Source organism: Nelumbo lutea, chromosome 2, assembly GCF_056320005.1.
Source record: "Nelumbo lutea isolate HS-2025 chromosome 2, American lotus-T2T, whole genome shotgun sequence".
NCBI classification, from domain to species: Eukaryota; Viridiplantae; Streptophyta; class Magnoliopsida; order Proteales; family Nelumbonaceae; genus Nelumbo; species Nelumbo lutea.
Window position 1 is genome coordinate 63,854,706 of NC_142685.1, and position 17,459 is coordinate 63,872,164.

At 31.6% G+C, this 17,459-nt stretch overlaps 1 protein-coding gene across 1 annotated transcript; it reads left to right on the forward strand.

The window, feature by feature from the left end:
• The first annotated feature begins 14,900 nt into the window (after positions 1 to 14,900).
• LOC148871182 (uncharacterized) lies at positions 14,901 to 17,233 on the forward strand. Its single transcript, XM_088968743.1, has 4 exons — positions 14,901 to 15,317; positions 15,992 to 16,203; positions 16,294 to 16,561; positions 16,756 to 17,233. Exons 1-4 carry the CDS (start codon positions 15,066 to 15,068, stop codon positions 17,062 to 17,064), a joined length of 1,041 nt encoding a protein of 346 aa, XP_088824869.1. The 5' UTR covers positions 14,901 to 15,065; the 3' UTR covers positions 17,065 to 17,233.
• The last annotated feature ends 226 nt before the right edge of the window (positions 17,234 to 17,459 follow it).

Below are 17,459 nucleotides of genomic sequence, written 5' to 3' on the forward strand. Positions count from 1 at the left end.
CTGAAATAAGAAGACTTAGGCCAAGCGCTGAACAAGTTCAAATGCATTTCAGACCAGGCCAAAAGTCCAAAATACCCTTTAATTAAAGACATGCTTGCATTTCTCCGATGAACCAGCGGTGGTGGATGATTCCTCCAGCCTTCTCTTTCTCTCTCTCTCTCTTCTTCTTCTTCTTCTTCTTCTTCTTCTTCCTCTATGGTCCCACAGCTTCCATCCTCTGTTTTTCATTTTTGATCGCCATTGTAACTCTCAACAACGGCAATCTCTCATCGCTACAACTCTCGACAACCATTGCAACTCTCAATAGTGAAGACAACGTGGGATTGTGGACAAGCGAAACTGGAATCATTGCATTCAACTCTAATTGCAATAGTTTGATGGAGTACTAACGACTACTGAGAATCCCTCTTCATTGTTGTTGCAATTACGGTGTTCACCGTATTCATCTTTCTTCTCCATTCAACAGATTTTATTTGTATTAATTATTAAATATTTTAATAGTTTTAAGATATTAATTTTCTAATTATTAAATATTTTTTCATTGCTTCATGGACTTTATTACTATTTTTATTTATTATTTTAACTTTCAATAATTTATTTTTAATTTATAAATTTATATGTATTTTCAAAATTTCTTATTTTAATAATTTATTTTTTATTTTTATAATTTATTCATATTTTTCAATATCATTTTGAATTTAATAAATTATTTTTATTAAATAGTACAAATTGAACTCAAAATTACCACATAGTCTAATTTAGGGGTTAAAATAATAAAATGAATGAATTTCAAAAGCTAAAGGTTTGGTCCAACACAAACAACATTCTTTATTCAAAGCCTCTAAAAAATCGAAAAGCAACTATGCCTCTTTTTAGATTTTAGAAACTTTTAATATCTTTTTAACTTTTTAGATTTCAGATTTCAGATATGCCACCTTACTCATATTACACTTTACCGCATCTTGTGTGATGTGTGATATTCATTAGTTCCATGTCCTTACAGTTACTATTGTAAATAAATCAGTTTTGTAAATAGTATTTTTTATCTATGCCATTATAGTAGTAGTAGTAGTAGTAAGAATCCATGTATCAAAGACAAGTAATTGATGTATGCTGTACTGGTTGATTTGTTGCCTTTCAATCTAAAATCCTAGCTTCAAATCTTCTTCTAGTTTATTTCAATGTTTTCAACTTGCGGTTGAACTAAACAATTGTATTGATTGATTATCCAATTGTCAATTGAACAAATTTCTAAGTATGTTTCAACTCAAACCATTCTGTTGCAAAAAAATAAAAAAAAACAAAAAAAAACATTGATTTGGTCATCAACCAAATGACTAGGTTAATGGGCCATGGTCAAGACATTAATCATCTTTGTCTTTTAACCATTTCAATCCTTAACAATAACAATTCTCATTTTCAAACATATTTTTGTCTAATATAAAGAATATGTAATATTAAAGACAATGCTAAATTTTTTGTCAAGTGGCTCTCCTTGCATTGGGCTGAGTTTCCTTGTATTTATTCTCTTTCTCTTTAATACGTACCTTACAATTTCAAAAAAAATCAATAAATTTTATAAAATGTTTTAATTTTTTATTTTATTATTGAATTTATGACATCACAAAGTTGACTTGTTTGATTGGGAGGGAGATGTAATTCCAAATAATTATTAGAACATTGGTTTTATATCCCATGGTCAAATTAACTAGTTAAGACTAGTTGATTCATCACGTGATTGTGATTTTGTGTCCACTTACCCCCAAACCGCTTGCTTTCAAAACAATCATGGACTTGGTTAACAAGTAACAACATGGTGACTTAGTTGCCATTTGACTCAGTCAGTGAGGTGAGGCCATGGGTTAGTCATTAGTTTCTCTTTCTCCATAATTTTTGTATTTCATTCTCATCATTAATAAAAATAATTCATATTATTTTTTTTTTAATATGATGAATATATAATATTAGATATGTGCCATTTTTTTTTTACAAATTTTTATAGTTTATAGAACATTGTGTTTTTTTATTATTTATTATCTCAATCATGGTTTGGCCCACTTGACGTACACAATTGAACTACTAATTCACCATTAGGGTGGAGAAAACTGTTTTACTTTTGGGCTTGTTTTAAATTTTTGTATTCTATTTCCATCATTAATAAAAATAATTCTTATTTTTACACTTTTATTCGTTTGTAATATTAGAAATGTGTTCAAATGAGTTTTCTAAAAAAATTATGTATTTTTTTTATTTCAATTGTTTTAAGTATTTACTACTTAATTATGACATCATGAATTGACCCATCTAACCCATAAAATTGGATTGTCGACCCACCACCTAGGGGTGTTAATGGGTTAGTTTGGTTTGACTCCAGTAGGCTATTTTGTCAATCGAACTGATTTGGTCAGGTTGGGTTGTTGGTCACCTAAAACCAATTGAAGACCATTGGTGAAAACTATCAAACTTGAGTTGCATTGGTTTGGTTTGGTTTTCTATTTGGTAGGTTTGTTCAAAAGATTTAAAATTAGAAAAGATAAATTTAAATGTAAAAAACTATAACGGTATTATTAAATAAATATATTAGATGAACCAAAACTGAATGAAATAATTTGAGAACTGACCAACTCGGTTTGGATTGGCATGAATATGATTTTGTTTCTCGATCAATTCTAAATTTCAACTTTCATTATTATTGAAAGTAATTCTTGTTTATCACATTAATGTTTGCTTAATATGAGTAATATATAATATTAGAGATATGGCCAAAGTCGTTCTATAATTTTTTTATGTTTTTTATTTTTAAAAATCTTATTTTTAACTATGACACGTACATCATGGATTTACCTATTTGACCCAAATGATTGAACCATTGATTCACCATCTAGATAGGGAAATGGTTTTGTTTTCTTGTCAGTTTTAAACTTTATATTCCACCTCTATCATTAATAAAAAAAATTCTTATTTATCATACTAATTTTTTTAATATGTTAAATATATAATATTAGAGATGCGTCCAAATTTTTATATTTTATCTATTCTTAATTTTTATTATTTAATTATAACATCATGGGTTGAACCATTTGACCCGAATGGCTGAATTGTTTACCCACACCTAGATGTAAAAAATAGTTTTATTTTTGGGTAGATTTTAAAATATAGGTTTTCATACTATTAAATTTATTATGTATTGATTTAATCAATGGAATTTAATGATATGAAAAAATATAGAGGGAATTGAAAAATAGCATTTAAATGATTAAATTACATTTCTACCCTCACAATGGAGATGTAGAAATTAAAAAAAATGGATATTTTGTCATGTCCAAAAATTTAATACTTTATTTTTACTTTTTATAGTATTAGTAAATGTGCATGTGCATTATAGTGGCAATTTCAAATAACGATAGTTTCAATGTATTATAAAAAACCATTAAATGAAGATAATTGAAGCATGGTTTATTAGTGGATATATTATCTTTCAACCTAAATACCTAATTTAAATATTTTGGCTTATAGTTTATAACAATGTTTTCAACTCAGTTGAATTGGATAGTTAGATTGATATTGAGCAACCATCCAAACAAATTTCTAAGTATATTTCAACTAAAATTACTTTATTGCAAAAACAAAAACTTGGAACCAAATGACCTTATTGATTGAACTAATGACCATTTGTCAAGTCAATAGATCATGGATAAGACATTAGTTTTCCTTTTTTATTTTAGTATTTTATACATTTCTTCATTAATAACAATAACTCTCATTTTTACATATATTTTTGTTTAATATTATGAATATATAATATTAAAGTCATGCTCAAGTTTTTTCAAAGTTTTATAACATTTACTATTATATTTTTATTATCTAATTTATGGCATCACAAGTTAACTTTCCTAACTAAGAGGGAAAGGTGGTTCTAGTCGATTTTTAGAATATTGGTGTTTTTTTAATCAATGTTTTTTTTTTCATCCTGTAATCAAATCAATTGGTTGGATTGGATGACCTATCACCAAGTTTCTTGCCTATAAAGACCTCGACTTAGTTATAACAACATGGTGACTTAGCTAATTGAATAATTTAACCACTTGACCTGGTATTAGAGTCATGAGTTCTTAATTTTTGTATTCTATTTCCATCAATAATAAAAATAACTTTTATTTGTCACTTTTATTTTTTTTAGTTCAATGAATATTATAGATGTGCCCATTATAAAATTTCTATATTCTTTTTGCAACTTATTGCGTTTTTTGTCTATTTTAAAAAACTTTTCCATTTAATTATGAGATCATTGGGTAGCCCATTTGACCTGGATGACGGAATTGTGGCCCACCACATGGATGCAAAACATTGTTTTGTTCTTAGCAAGGTTCAAAGTATCGATACGTATCGGCCTATATCGGTTGATATGTATCATATCGGGAGCTTCTCAATACGTCCTTATAGGGGTTGTATTAGGTCAGACCATGGTTCAGAGGGTAGCCAGGACTTACCGACCCCTCTAAACCAGTTTTGAAAAAAAAAGTAAATAAAATTTATGTAGATTTAAGGTATTAACTAATGACCTATTTGTCAAGTCAATATTTGGAACCTTGGTTCTTAGGTAGATTTTAAATTTCGTATTCCATTTTCATCATTAGTACAACATACCTTACTTTTTCATAATTATTTATTTTAATTTGATTATGGTGAATATATAATATTAAAGATATGTCCAAAATCTTTCCACAAAATTTATGTACTTTTTCCATATTTTTGTGTTTCTTTCTTTTTTAAATATTTATTATTTAATTATTACATTATGAATAAGATTATTTAATCTAGAAGGTTGGACCGTTGGCCTAGACATGCCACCTAGATAAAAAATGATTTCATTTTAGCTCAATTTTGAATTGTATAGTTTATGTCATTAATAAAAATAATTCTTATTTATCACACTAATTGTTTTTAATGTGATTAATATATAATGTTTGGGATATGTGTAAGTTTTTCTATTTTTTGTATTTTTAAATAATTCTTCATATATTTTCTAATTTTAAAAGTTTTATTATTAATTATAACATCATGGGATGGACACATTTGACCAAAATGGTTAAACTATTGACCTACCACTTAACTAGTAAAATGGTTTCATTGATAGGTCAATTTTAAATTGTGCTCCACTTCCATCATTAATAAAAATATTTTGTATTCGTCATGCATATTTTTTGTTTAATATAACAAACAGATATTATTAGAAATGTGCCCAATTTTCTATAATTGTTCATTATTTTTTGTTTTTTATCTTTGTTAATTTTTATTATTATTTATGGCATTATGGGTTGATCTATTTGGCCCAAAAAGTTGATTTGCTTACCCACCATATGAAAAAAACTATTTTGTTTAAAAGTCAATTGTAAAAATGTTGTGTTTTTATTTTTTATTTTTAATTATTGATCATCATGGATTTAATTAGTGGAATGTAATGCTAAGAAACAAAGATATCTTAAATATAGAATTTACTGAGAGAGAGTGCAAGTTAATACCTCAAATATGGGACTTAATGAGAGGGAATATAATAGATTGAATAGTAGCATTCAAACTACAATTTACCCTCTCAATAGAGAGCGGCCAATTTCAAAATGATGGGTATTTTAGTCAAGAAAAAGTCTAGAACTCATGTGAAACTATTCATACTTTAATAATGCATAAAAAACAAACATTAGTATAAATCATTATTTTGCTTAGCAAATTGGCCAAGTTGAGATGGTGATATTAAATCATCATGATCACTTGTTTGATGCATTTATATTACTACTAAAAATATGAATGGGGTCCAAGATTTTGACTTTATCTTAACTAAAATACCATATTTTTGAATTCGAACATTTTTCTATTATGAAGGCAAAAAAAAAACAGAATTTGGATTGCCACTTAAATTTTAATTCATCTTATTCCCATTCAAACCTATATTAATTTAAGGTATTAACTTTCGATATCTCTCGTTGAATCTAATAATTAAAGAATTTTTGTTTCTTACTCAACTTGACTATTTTCCAATGAAAGATTCACTAATTAAATAAATAGTCTATAATTTAAATGGATTATATATCCATCATATGTTTTTTTTTTTGTATATTTTTAAAATGATTGATCAACATGGATTAAATTAGTGGAATTTAATGTTGAGAGGACCATCAGTAGTCAGAATTAAATCCATAATGATCCATGGTTTGAGCTCTCCAATCATATATTCGCATGTGTTTTATATTCTTTAATTTTTATTATTGTTTAACTATGACACCAAGAGTTGACACCTTTTGATCCAAAAGGTTGAACTGTTGACTCGTCACCAAATAGTAAAATAACTCCATTTTTTGGTTGGTTTTAAATTTATATTTTATTTCTATCATCAATAAAAATAATTATTCTTTACCATACTTATTTTTCTTTAATATAGTTGATTAATATAGGATTCAATGAAACTATGGGAGTTAATAACAGAAATATATGACTTATTGAAAGGGAATTGAATGATGAGATATGTAGTATTTCAAATTACATTTTGTGCCCTTACAATTAGAGAGGAACAAAATTCAGAAATAAGGGTATTCTAAACAAGAATAGGATTCAATGAATGTTAATGGAAGATATAATCCTTAAATATAAGACTTAATTAAAGGGAATTGAATGTGAAAAAAGTGATTGTTCAAATTATATTTTTGTCTTTACAATTAGAAAGGGACCAAATTAAAAAATTAGGGTAATTTAATCAAATATAGTGTGTTCCACTGTGATACTAGAAAAACTTATACCCAATCAACCGGTATCATTGTAGAGGTGACCAATCAAGTGGTATTAATCAAAATTCATAGGGGTGCTTTGATTGGTCAAAGCTCTTTTGATATTGAGATCAGATGGGTGCCCCACAGCACATCAATCCCATGCATTGGGAACATCTCCCATTCCCAATGCACAACAATGATGTGCTGTGGGCGTGTGTAGAGTGCACTCTGTAGGGGTCTGCTCCTCACAGGGCACTCATCACACCAACCTCACAGTGACATCCCACTGTTATGAATGATAAATACGAGTATGGGAGATGTTCCCTATGTGCAGCCGGTACATACTGTGAGGTTGGTGTGAGTCCCAATTGAATATTGAATTTTAACCCTTGAAATATTGAAGACAAAAACATTACATCAAGCAATTTTTTTTATTGGCATTTCATTGGGGTGATGGTCAAGTGTTCAAATCTGCTCATGACAGAGTGCGCTTCATACTGACTTCACAGCCTGGTCCCAAATCGGGAACACCTCCCATATTTGCATTTACTAATAAATAGACACGTGCATTGCACGTGGGAGGAGGTTGTGATGATAATAATTAAAGTATGGAAAATTAAAAAGAAATTGTACTTCCTGTCATGGATAGTTTTAATGGTGAAGAACATTATCTTGACAAAATTGTAAAAGCCTTCTCCAAGGATGAGATCGATGGTGATAAAAACCTGCTCAATACATTAGCAAATGAGAATCCACTTTTTTCTCTAAATAGCATAAGTTACAATCGGTAATGAAAATTTTAAAAGGGAATATCTGATTTGGTAACATTGAAACAATTCTAGCTTTTCATACTGGTTTGGGGTGAAGTCATGGGTAACCAATCTCCTTTAAGCCCACTTTTCAGAGGCCACATTATCCTTCATGAGAGTACAACTTCCAAAATCAAAGAAAAGTTCAGTAGATGTGAACAAAGCATTCCTGTTGCAATGTAAGTCATGGTAAAATTGAAGTAGAATCTGCAAAGTAAGATGAATATAAATCAGTGGTCAGGAAAGGATGATTCACAAGGAGCATGTATACAACACTACATGGCATTTAGGTCTGCCAACAGTCTGGCCAACCCAGCTAACCTGAACCAACCCGAGTCAAGGAATTGCCAAGGTTAGCCTCTGACCTTCAAAATATAGACACTGTGATTTGTGATGAAGAAACAACCTTTTTGTGGGAACCCCTTCAGCCCCATCTCTCCAAACTCAAGATACAGAAGATCAATGAAGAAATAAGTTTGTATTGGCTTGGAAATTTAAACTGAGGAACCAAAGTCTTCATTATGAAAGAAGAATTCTGCTAGAAAGCAAGAAGGGGCATTCTTAATTGTACTTCTTTATTGCATTCACTTCCATTTACATGATATGATTGAACTCTTAACAACACCCTCCTTGTCAATAACAAAAGATTCAATAAGGATGAAGAAGAGGTGAAAAAAAGAAATACAAAAAAAAAAAAAGAACATAAAGAATGATATAGAAGTATGACACCACAAAACAGGGAAATGGACAATCCAACAAGCCAAATCCCCTGCCACCCTAAGGGTACAAAGGATGTGAAAGATCATTACTCTAGCATTTCTCTCTAACTGATATAACTTCCTTGGGCATCCATTAGCAGGATATCTCAGTAACCCCAATTAAGAGCTTAATTTGTTTTTCCATGTACAGTTTAGGTTGAGTCTAGGAAGAGTACAAATACAAATGTCTATAGTGCAAAACCTTTGTATATTGTATACTGACAATATAAATGGTACACACTATATGTTTTAGAACTGCTGGACTGTTTTAGAACTGTTCACTAAATTCCTTTTAATAGTAGGATAGAGTACCATTTTCTACTATTGGATTTTGTTATAGGAAATTTTCTAAATGGTACACACCTGTATATACTGGGTAGTTGCTTAGTGGTGTAGTTTGCAAGAGTTTGATATCACAGGCCAAACATCACCTTAATTTTGACATCTAAAGCACCCAATGTAACAAAGTGATCAGTTACAGGTTACAGGTTGAAGGGTTTAAAAGAGCAAGGGGCAGGCCCAAAAGGAAATAGATTGCATTGAAGTAGTGAGAAATGATATAAGTGTGCTATTGTAAACATGGTTACTAAATTGCTAGCTTCCTTTGCAGATAAGTGAACTGCTTCAGTATAAATAAGCCTACAAGTCAATTCAACTGCATTCGGTGTATGTGGTGATTTACAGGAGACTTTCAAATTTCAAGTAACACCAAAATAGAGTGCTAAAAATTCTAATGTGATAAAATACTATACTATTTAATATGCATTAACAATATATAATTAAGAAGTGGGTTCTTTCTAAAATCATGAATCACAAACTGCTTAAACAAACAGACTAGGTAATTATGATTGCAAGGCTAATACCAAAACCTTGTTAATAATACAATAGCATGAACCATTGTATTTATTCTTGAATCTTTGTGACCATTTATTAAGAAATCCTGGGGGATGGCCTGATGTAAATTATTAGGAGGGACTCTGCCTACCAATACTGAAGTGGCTTGGTGGCGTTTCTCTAAAACTATTGTGACTGCAATGTTGATTGCTAAAATCAGTCTTTGCTAGCTACCATTTTAAAGAAAAGTCATGTTGTTATAGGAGGTAAATAACTCTTATAAACTCTACCCAAAGAACCTACCCATTTTTTAACTCTTGCTCTTGGATTATATCCATGATAGCATAGAGGCCAGAGAAAACAATGGAAGTTGTTATATGGTGCGAAGGGAGTTCAAAATAAGCCATTTAAAATAATAGAACTATTGTCATATCAATCAGAGGTCAGAATAGAACTTAAAACAATAGATATTTATGCCAAGATTAGTTAATATGGTGTCACTACCCGATTTTTGCTCGGTCTGTCGTTTCAACCTCCAAGATACCTCAAACACCCGATCAGACTTTTTCAACCTCTCCGAAACATTTAAAAACCCAGAAAACTCAAATTTCACCCTGATAGACCTCAGGTTCACGTTAAACCTATCCGATACCAATCTGATGGTCGCAATCAACCCATACTTACACCTCAACCACTAGATCTGGCCCCACCATCAGACCCAAGACCTCCCAAAACACCCACCTGTAAAATTTCATCCCAAAACACCTTTGCTTACCCCTCCATCGCACCAAGATTTCATTCCGAGGCTCTAGATTAATAGAATCAAGCCCTTTCCTGATATGCCTGATCTAGGCCCAGTTGGGCCAATCTGACCCTACTAATCAACCCAGAATCCCCGAAAACCCCACCTTGCCAATTTTTAGCCAAAAATACCCACATTTACCCTTCTTTCTAAAAAGATTCCATTTCGGCCATCCAGAACCAGTCCCGAATTTGTATTTACATAAAATAAAACCGGTCCAAAACCGATATTTATCGAGACACATAAAATAAAAACAGAACCAACTCATCGGAATAAATCATAGAACCAGAACCGATAAATACAGTTCGAATGGTCCAGGTCTATCGGGTAGACCCGACCCATTGACAACCATAATCCTGGGGGATAAAATTCAGTATGCAGAAATAACATGTAATGGGTTGCCAACTTGTTCCTTTTAACGGATTTAGTTGCCCACTATTTCCGCATAGCTTCAATTTTACCATGACTACTTACATTCCATTATTTCCGCATAGTTTCAATTTTACCATGACTTACGTATCATTATTTCCGCATAAATTACTTGTCCATTAGTTCTGCATAAAACAAGCATGGATTATATTAACTCCAAATTCCTGCAGAAGTGGATTAAATTCAGAGAAAGTCCAAGGTTGTGGGAGATGAATTCATGCAAAAGGCAGAAGTGGATTACATTACGAGAAAGAAACTCGAAGGTTGTGGGAGATAGGGCCTTCTGTTTCTACTGAGTAGTGGAGTAGAGGCCTTGTTTCTCGGTTTCTACTGAGTAGTGGATTACTTCTAATAGAGAAATTGTTCAACTTTTTGCAAAATTGGGCTTTGTCTCTCCCTTTCAATTACAGTGAGAGGAAATGATAAATATGCCCTACATATCCTCATTATATGCTAGACAAATGAGGGTAGAAGAAGTTGAATGAAAATTTCATAAAAGAGATGGGTTCGGTCTTTTATAGATAACTAGTGGAATGGCCCATGCGATGCATGGGTATTTGATATTAATGGTGAGGTTCGACTATACTTTTATATATCGGATATAGATTTGTAATTTATGTTATTTTCTTCAATTTTTATGATTTTCTATTTTTTTGTAATTTTTTTATGTATTTCTTTGTTTTTTACAATTTATATTATTTTCTTCATTTTATGCGTTTTTTCATAACATATATATATATATATATAATAGAAAAAATAGAAAGTTGAGGGTAAAGTTGGAAAGTAAAATTAGAGTGTTTTGACCAAACCAATTGCACCATTCTCATTTTTCAGTATGATATATAAGTTTCTATGATTTTCTACATTTTTTTTGTAAATTTTTTATGTATTTCTTTGTTTTTTGTAATTTATATTGTTTTCTTCATTTTATGTTTTTCATAATTATTTTGTAGTGACAATATATATAATGGAAAAAATAGAAAGTTGTGGGTAAAGTTGGAAAGTAAAAGTAGGGTGTTTTGACCAAACCAATTGCAACATTCTCATTTTTTTTAGTATATAAGATATATATGGTATAGAAATTTTTATGATTTTCTATATTTTTTTGTAAATTTTTTGTGTATTTCACATTCTCATTTTTTTAGCATGGTATATAAATTTTTATGATTTTCTATTTTTTTTGTAAATGCTTTTATGTATTTCTTTGTTTTTTTTTTGTAATTTATATTGTTTTTCTATATTTTGAGGAGAAAGATGCATATATAGGATAAAGAGACACCATTTCTATTTCCTCATTCCTATTGTGAAGTAGGGGGAATGGATAAGATATACACTATACAGAGAGGGGTTTAAAGGAGAGAACTGGGGTTTTAGAATTTATCTCTTCGCTTCATGTGTGAATGGTAATATTTGGCCTTTTGCCTCAAGTCATTTTGCTTGTCAATGGAGGGGTCATTATTTGCATATCTAATGGATAGCGTTTGGATATAGGTTGATTTTGATTCCTTTATATTCGGATTTGAATTGAACATCTGTCCGATTTTTGTAAAAGAGTCTGGATCTCCTGCCAACAAAACACATTCCAAATCCCTACGACCCTACCAAGTATCAAACCCATATGGTATTACGTTGGTAGGGTGTTAGATTATTGGATTGGCCTGATGATTGTCAAGAAAAAACACCATAAAACATATCAATATAATGAACTTGAAAGCATTTCCTAATCCAATACAACTTATTATGTTAATGAAGACAATTGAAATAGAGGGGAAATGGGAAAAATACCTGAAAATATAGGGAGAAAAACAAAAAAGGCTTCATTTAATCATCTAATTGATTGTTCAATGATGAAAATAGAGAGGTCAAAAAATTCCATTCCTCATTTCAATTTGAATTTGTGGGTTTTGGGCAAACCATCCAATACTTGACACATGTTGGCTCTATTCAATGAAGAAGTTCGTCAGGTAGGCCTGACGAGAGTAGGCCTGTCAATGATACCCAAAAATCTGAGGCCCAATTCAACATCCAATCTGATTATCTTGGATTCAAATTACGTATTTAAGTAATCAGATCAGATTTGGATGTTACAATCTACATCCGATTAATAATCAAATCGGATTTGAATTTGACCCAATACGATTTGATTAAAATTTGAATATGATTATATTATAATATTTATTAATTTTAATATATAAGTTCTATATAATCATATTAAAATTTATAAAAAAATATATTTTAAATATTATATTATATATGAATTTATATATAATGAATTTAGTATGTTATATTTATATTGATTTATTATATATCAAAGTTGAAAATAAATAAATTTTTAATTTTACTGGTATTTTAGAGAATTTAAAGTGGAGTCAGATTAAATCCGAATCTGGTATGAGTTTGTTAGGATTCGAATTTGAATCCAAGTCTTTAAATCCAATTGAATTTCAGATCAAATTTGAATGTAGGTTCTTAATATTCGAATTGGATGCAAATTTTGCTACATCCAATTAGAATCCGATCCGATTACAGCCCTATTAGGGAAAAGATCAAATAAGGCCTAAGGGAAGAGAGTAGTAGGTTCCATAGTGGTTTTATTATTATTTTATTTGTTATAAGCATGAATAGTTAATTAAATAAAATTAGAAAAATAAAAACTATTATTATTTTATTTGCTTTATCCAATTACAAGTGTTAACCGTTAATTAAATAAAATTAGAAAACTAAAGAAAGGGTAAAAATGGAAAGTGAAAATTAGGCTTTTTTACAAAACATTGTAAGAGATGCCATATTTGCTTCATCTTTCCTACTGTAAAGTAGGGAGAGTGGATAAGATATACAATATGTAGAGAAGGGTTTAAAGGAGAGAATTGGGGTTTTAGGATTTATGTCTTTGCTTCATATGTGAATGATGACATTTGGCCTTTTGCCTCGTACCGTTCTGCTTGTCAATGGTGGAGTTATTTGCATATCTAATGGCTAGTATTAGGATATAGGTTAATCCATATTCATTTATATTCGAATTTGAATTGAACATTCATTCGATTTATATAGAAGAATTCAGATCTCCTGCCGACAAAATGCATTCCAAACCCCTATGGCCCTACCAACCACAATCCCTATTATATTACATTGGTAGAGTGTCAGATTACTGGATTGGCCTAATGATCATCGAGAAAAAACATCTAAAATGAATCAATATAATGGACCTAAGAGCATTTCTTGATCCAATACAACTTATTACGTTAACACAGAGACAATTGAAAAAAAAAAAAAAAGGGAGAAAAAGAAGGTTCATTTAATCATTTGATTATTCCTTGATGAAAAGAGAGAGGTTGAAAAAATCCATTCTTCCCTTCAATTCAAATTCGTGGTTTGGACAAACCATCTTATACTTGACATGTGTTGGCTCTAATCAACGAAGAAGTTCATTAAGTAGGTGCTTTGGGAGAAGATCAAATAAAGCAAGGAATAGGTTCCACAGTAGTCTTATTGTTATTTTATTTATTTTATCCAATTATAAGTGTTAACTGTTAATTAAATAAAATTGGAAAAAAAACATAACAAAGGGTAAAAATGGAAAGTGAAAATTAAGATTTAAAATAAAAAAACATGATAAAAGGGTAAAAATGGAATGAAGATTAGGCTTTTTGATGAAACATTGTCACCATCCTCATTTTTATAAATGATGAGATATAGAGATTATCCAATTACAAGTGTTAACTGTTAATTAAATAAAATTGGCAAAATAAAAAACATAATAAAGGATAAAAATGGAAACTGAAAATCAAGATTTAAAATAAAAAACATAATAATGAGTAAAAATGAAAAGGAAAAAATCAGGCTTTTTGACAGAACATTGTCACCATCCTTATTTTTATAAATGATATAGAGATACAAACATATTAGATTATATATTATATAAATAAATAAATAAATAAATAAGTAAATATATATATAGTTTAGGCATTTTAAAAAGGGATTGGATTTGAAATATGAAATCAGGGAGAGATAGAATTGATTTGGGGATTGGATTTGAAATATGAATTCGGAGAAGGGTAAGATTGAAAATATAAAATCAGATTGTTGAAAGATAGACGCTCATCCATTTCTCTTTTTTATAAATGGATAAGAAGATATACTTATAAATATAAATTATTGATGGGCATACAGAGTGGAATGTGGCTGTGAGATCGGTGTAAAACGCACTCTGTCAGGAACAGATCCCAATTCCGACGGTCTTCTAAGTTCTAATGCACGGCTGCAAACTATCATGTGAGGACGAAATCCGATTTCCAAGTTCTTAATAGGGCCAAAAGGAGATCAGAACTCAGGAAAAACACGTCCCAGCCCTAACAAGTAATAACCGAACAAACAGTCGGCCGACAGAAGAGTCCAATTTTATGGACGCTAAAATTTTGTCACGTATTTAATGGAAATAAGGAATTTTCTACTGCCAACACGTGGAAATAAATTTTGCCAATAGAAGGGCAGAAGAAAAGAAATCTTTCTTCTCTTGTGCTGACTCTGCTCTGGTTTTCTCAGATCCCCAAATATCAATTGGAACTCTTCTAAAGACACTACTGAAAGCTCTTCTTCAGGATCGGGTGTGCTTTGCTTTTGATGGTTCTGAAAGCCAAATGATAAGTAATTTCAGAGTCTTTTTCTTTCAGGGATGATTGGGAGGATAGCAGCGGTTTGGTTGGGAGGGCTTCTGGCCTGGGCTTACAAGGCCACACGGCCTCCACCTCCAAAGATCTGCGGTTCCCCAGATGGACCTCCTGTTACTTCACCTAGAATCAAGCTCAGTGATGGGAGATATCTGGCCTACAAGGAGAGAGGAGTCCCCAAGGCGGAGGCCAACTACAAGATCATTGTAGTTCATGGCTTTGATAGCTCCAAGGACATCTACATAGCTGCCTCTCAAGTAATTTTACCTGAAATTCCCACCTACCCAGATATTGATTTATGATGTTTTTTCTTGAAATTCTCTTTTGAATTACATTTCTGTCTTAGTGCTACACTCATGACACAACCACCTTTAATTTGAACTTGAACATCACATACAAGGAATGCTTAGATTGAATGAAAGGAATGGAATTTTCAGGTTTCGAAGAAAGCCTCCCAGCCACCCACTGTGTGAATTTTTCCTGATATTTTAGGAGAAAAGATAGGCTCAAGTTTAAATTCCTAACCATCTGCACTTTAGTAGTGGCTGTAACTGATGCAGTCGAGACTTGTTTTGGATCTGTAAATTGAATTTCATATGCTAATTGATTTGATCTTTTCTTTGATTTATTCCTTTCTACGGATCTTTTTTTCTTCTCATCTCATCCTGAGGTAAGTTTATGATTTCTTCCAACAGAAGGAATTCAATTAGATAAAGGAGAAAGAGAACACTACGAAACAGTAGATGTATACAGTACTAGAAAACAGGATTGCCAAGAAAAAGGTTTCTGTTGCACAATTGCATGATCAGTTCATCATTTATCATTCTTTCTTCCTTTTTCTCCTCTAAGGAACAAATAGAATCTGCCAGGGTTTCTCCCTATTAAGTACTGCTATCAGTTAGAGAGTGTTTGACACTAAAATGATTTGCAGGAGCTTATAGAGGAGCTGGGAATTTATTTTCTATCATTCGACAGAGCTGGATACGGAGAAAGTGATCCAAACCCAAAGCGCTCTGTGAAGAGTGAAGCTTTCGACATTCAAGAATTGGCTGACCAGTTGGAGCTTGGATCAAAGTTTTATGTAATTGGACTCTCCATGGGAGGTTATCCTACCTGGAGTTGCCTTAAATACATCCCACATAGGCATGTCTCTTTGAATTCTAGATTCATGGCTGTTTTCCTTTGATCTTGTTTAACAATCCTTTTATTTTGGTCTCTAATTCATACTTGCAGGCTTGCAGGTGCAGCCATGATTGTTCCTGTTGTAAACTACTGGTGGCCTTTCTTCCCTGCCAATTTATCAAGGGAGGTCTATAGCAAGCTTCTTGTTCAGGACCAATGGACACTTTCTATTGCACACCATGCCCCTCGACTAGTGTACTGGTGGATGACTCAGAAATGGTTCCCTTCACTTTCTGCATTAGAGGGACACCCAGCAAATTTCAACAGAAAAGACACAGAGATACTGGAGAAGCTATCAGAAGACTTAAGTGTTGGCCAGGTATTTAACTAACTTTCCCCAGTGATTGCCTAAGGTTATTTGTTCCATTACAAGATGTCAAATGCAGTAACAAATATGATTACTTACTCCCATAGTCAAAATTCAGCACAAGAAAATGTGCTTCTTCACTTGGTCCAGTTAGCAGCTCCTTTTATATGATGGCACTCAAAGAACACATCTGTCTATAATTTCAGGAAAAGATAAAACAGCAGGGTGTGTTTGAATCTCATCATCGAGACCTAATGGCCAGTTTTGGCGATTGGGGATTTAATCTTCTAGATCTAGATAACCCATTTCCTAACAATGAGGGTTCTGTTCATATATGGCAAGGATATGATGATAGGCTTGTTCCATCGCTCCTACAACGCTATGTAGCAGAAAGACTACCATGGATCCAGTATCATGAGATTCCTGATGGTGGGCATTTCATCATGTTTGATAGGGAGGTATATGAATCCATGTTAAAGGCACTTCTTCTTGGAGAGGGGCAATCTGCTTCATAAGCCAAGCTAGCGGCAATGGCTTCTTGATTGATAAAATTGTTCCATCTCCCATGTGATACTTCTTTATTAATAACCTAATGTGGCAAGAATGTATATACTTTCCATATAGAATGTTTAACAATTACACTTTGAGGTTTGATACCAGTTAGTTGAAAATTTTCAGTTGGTAGACTTGGCCTCTATTTTCTATGGGAGAATTGCTTGTTAAGGCATATGATATTATGATGTTGCAATTGATTTTTGTTAGATCTTCCATTTCTATCTAACATGAATAGGTGTTTTTATTAAATAGAAGAAGGTTGACTATTTATTGGGTCCAATTTAAGAACTCAGAGAAGAGTTGGAGATATTGTCTCCCACTAGCTAAAAATAACTAGACATGGAGAAAGCCATCT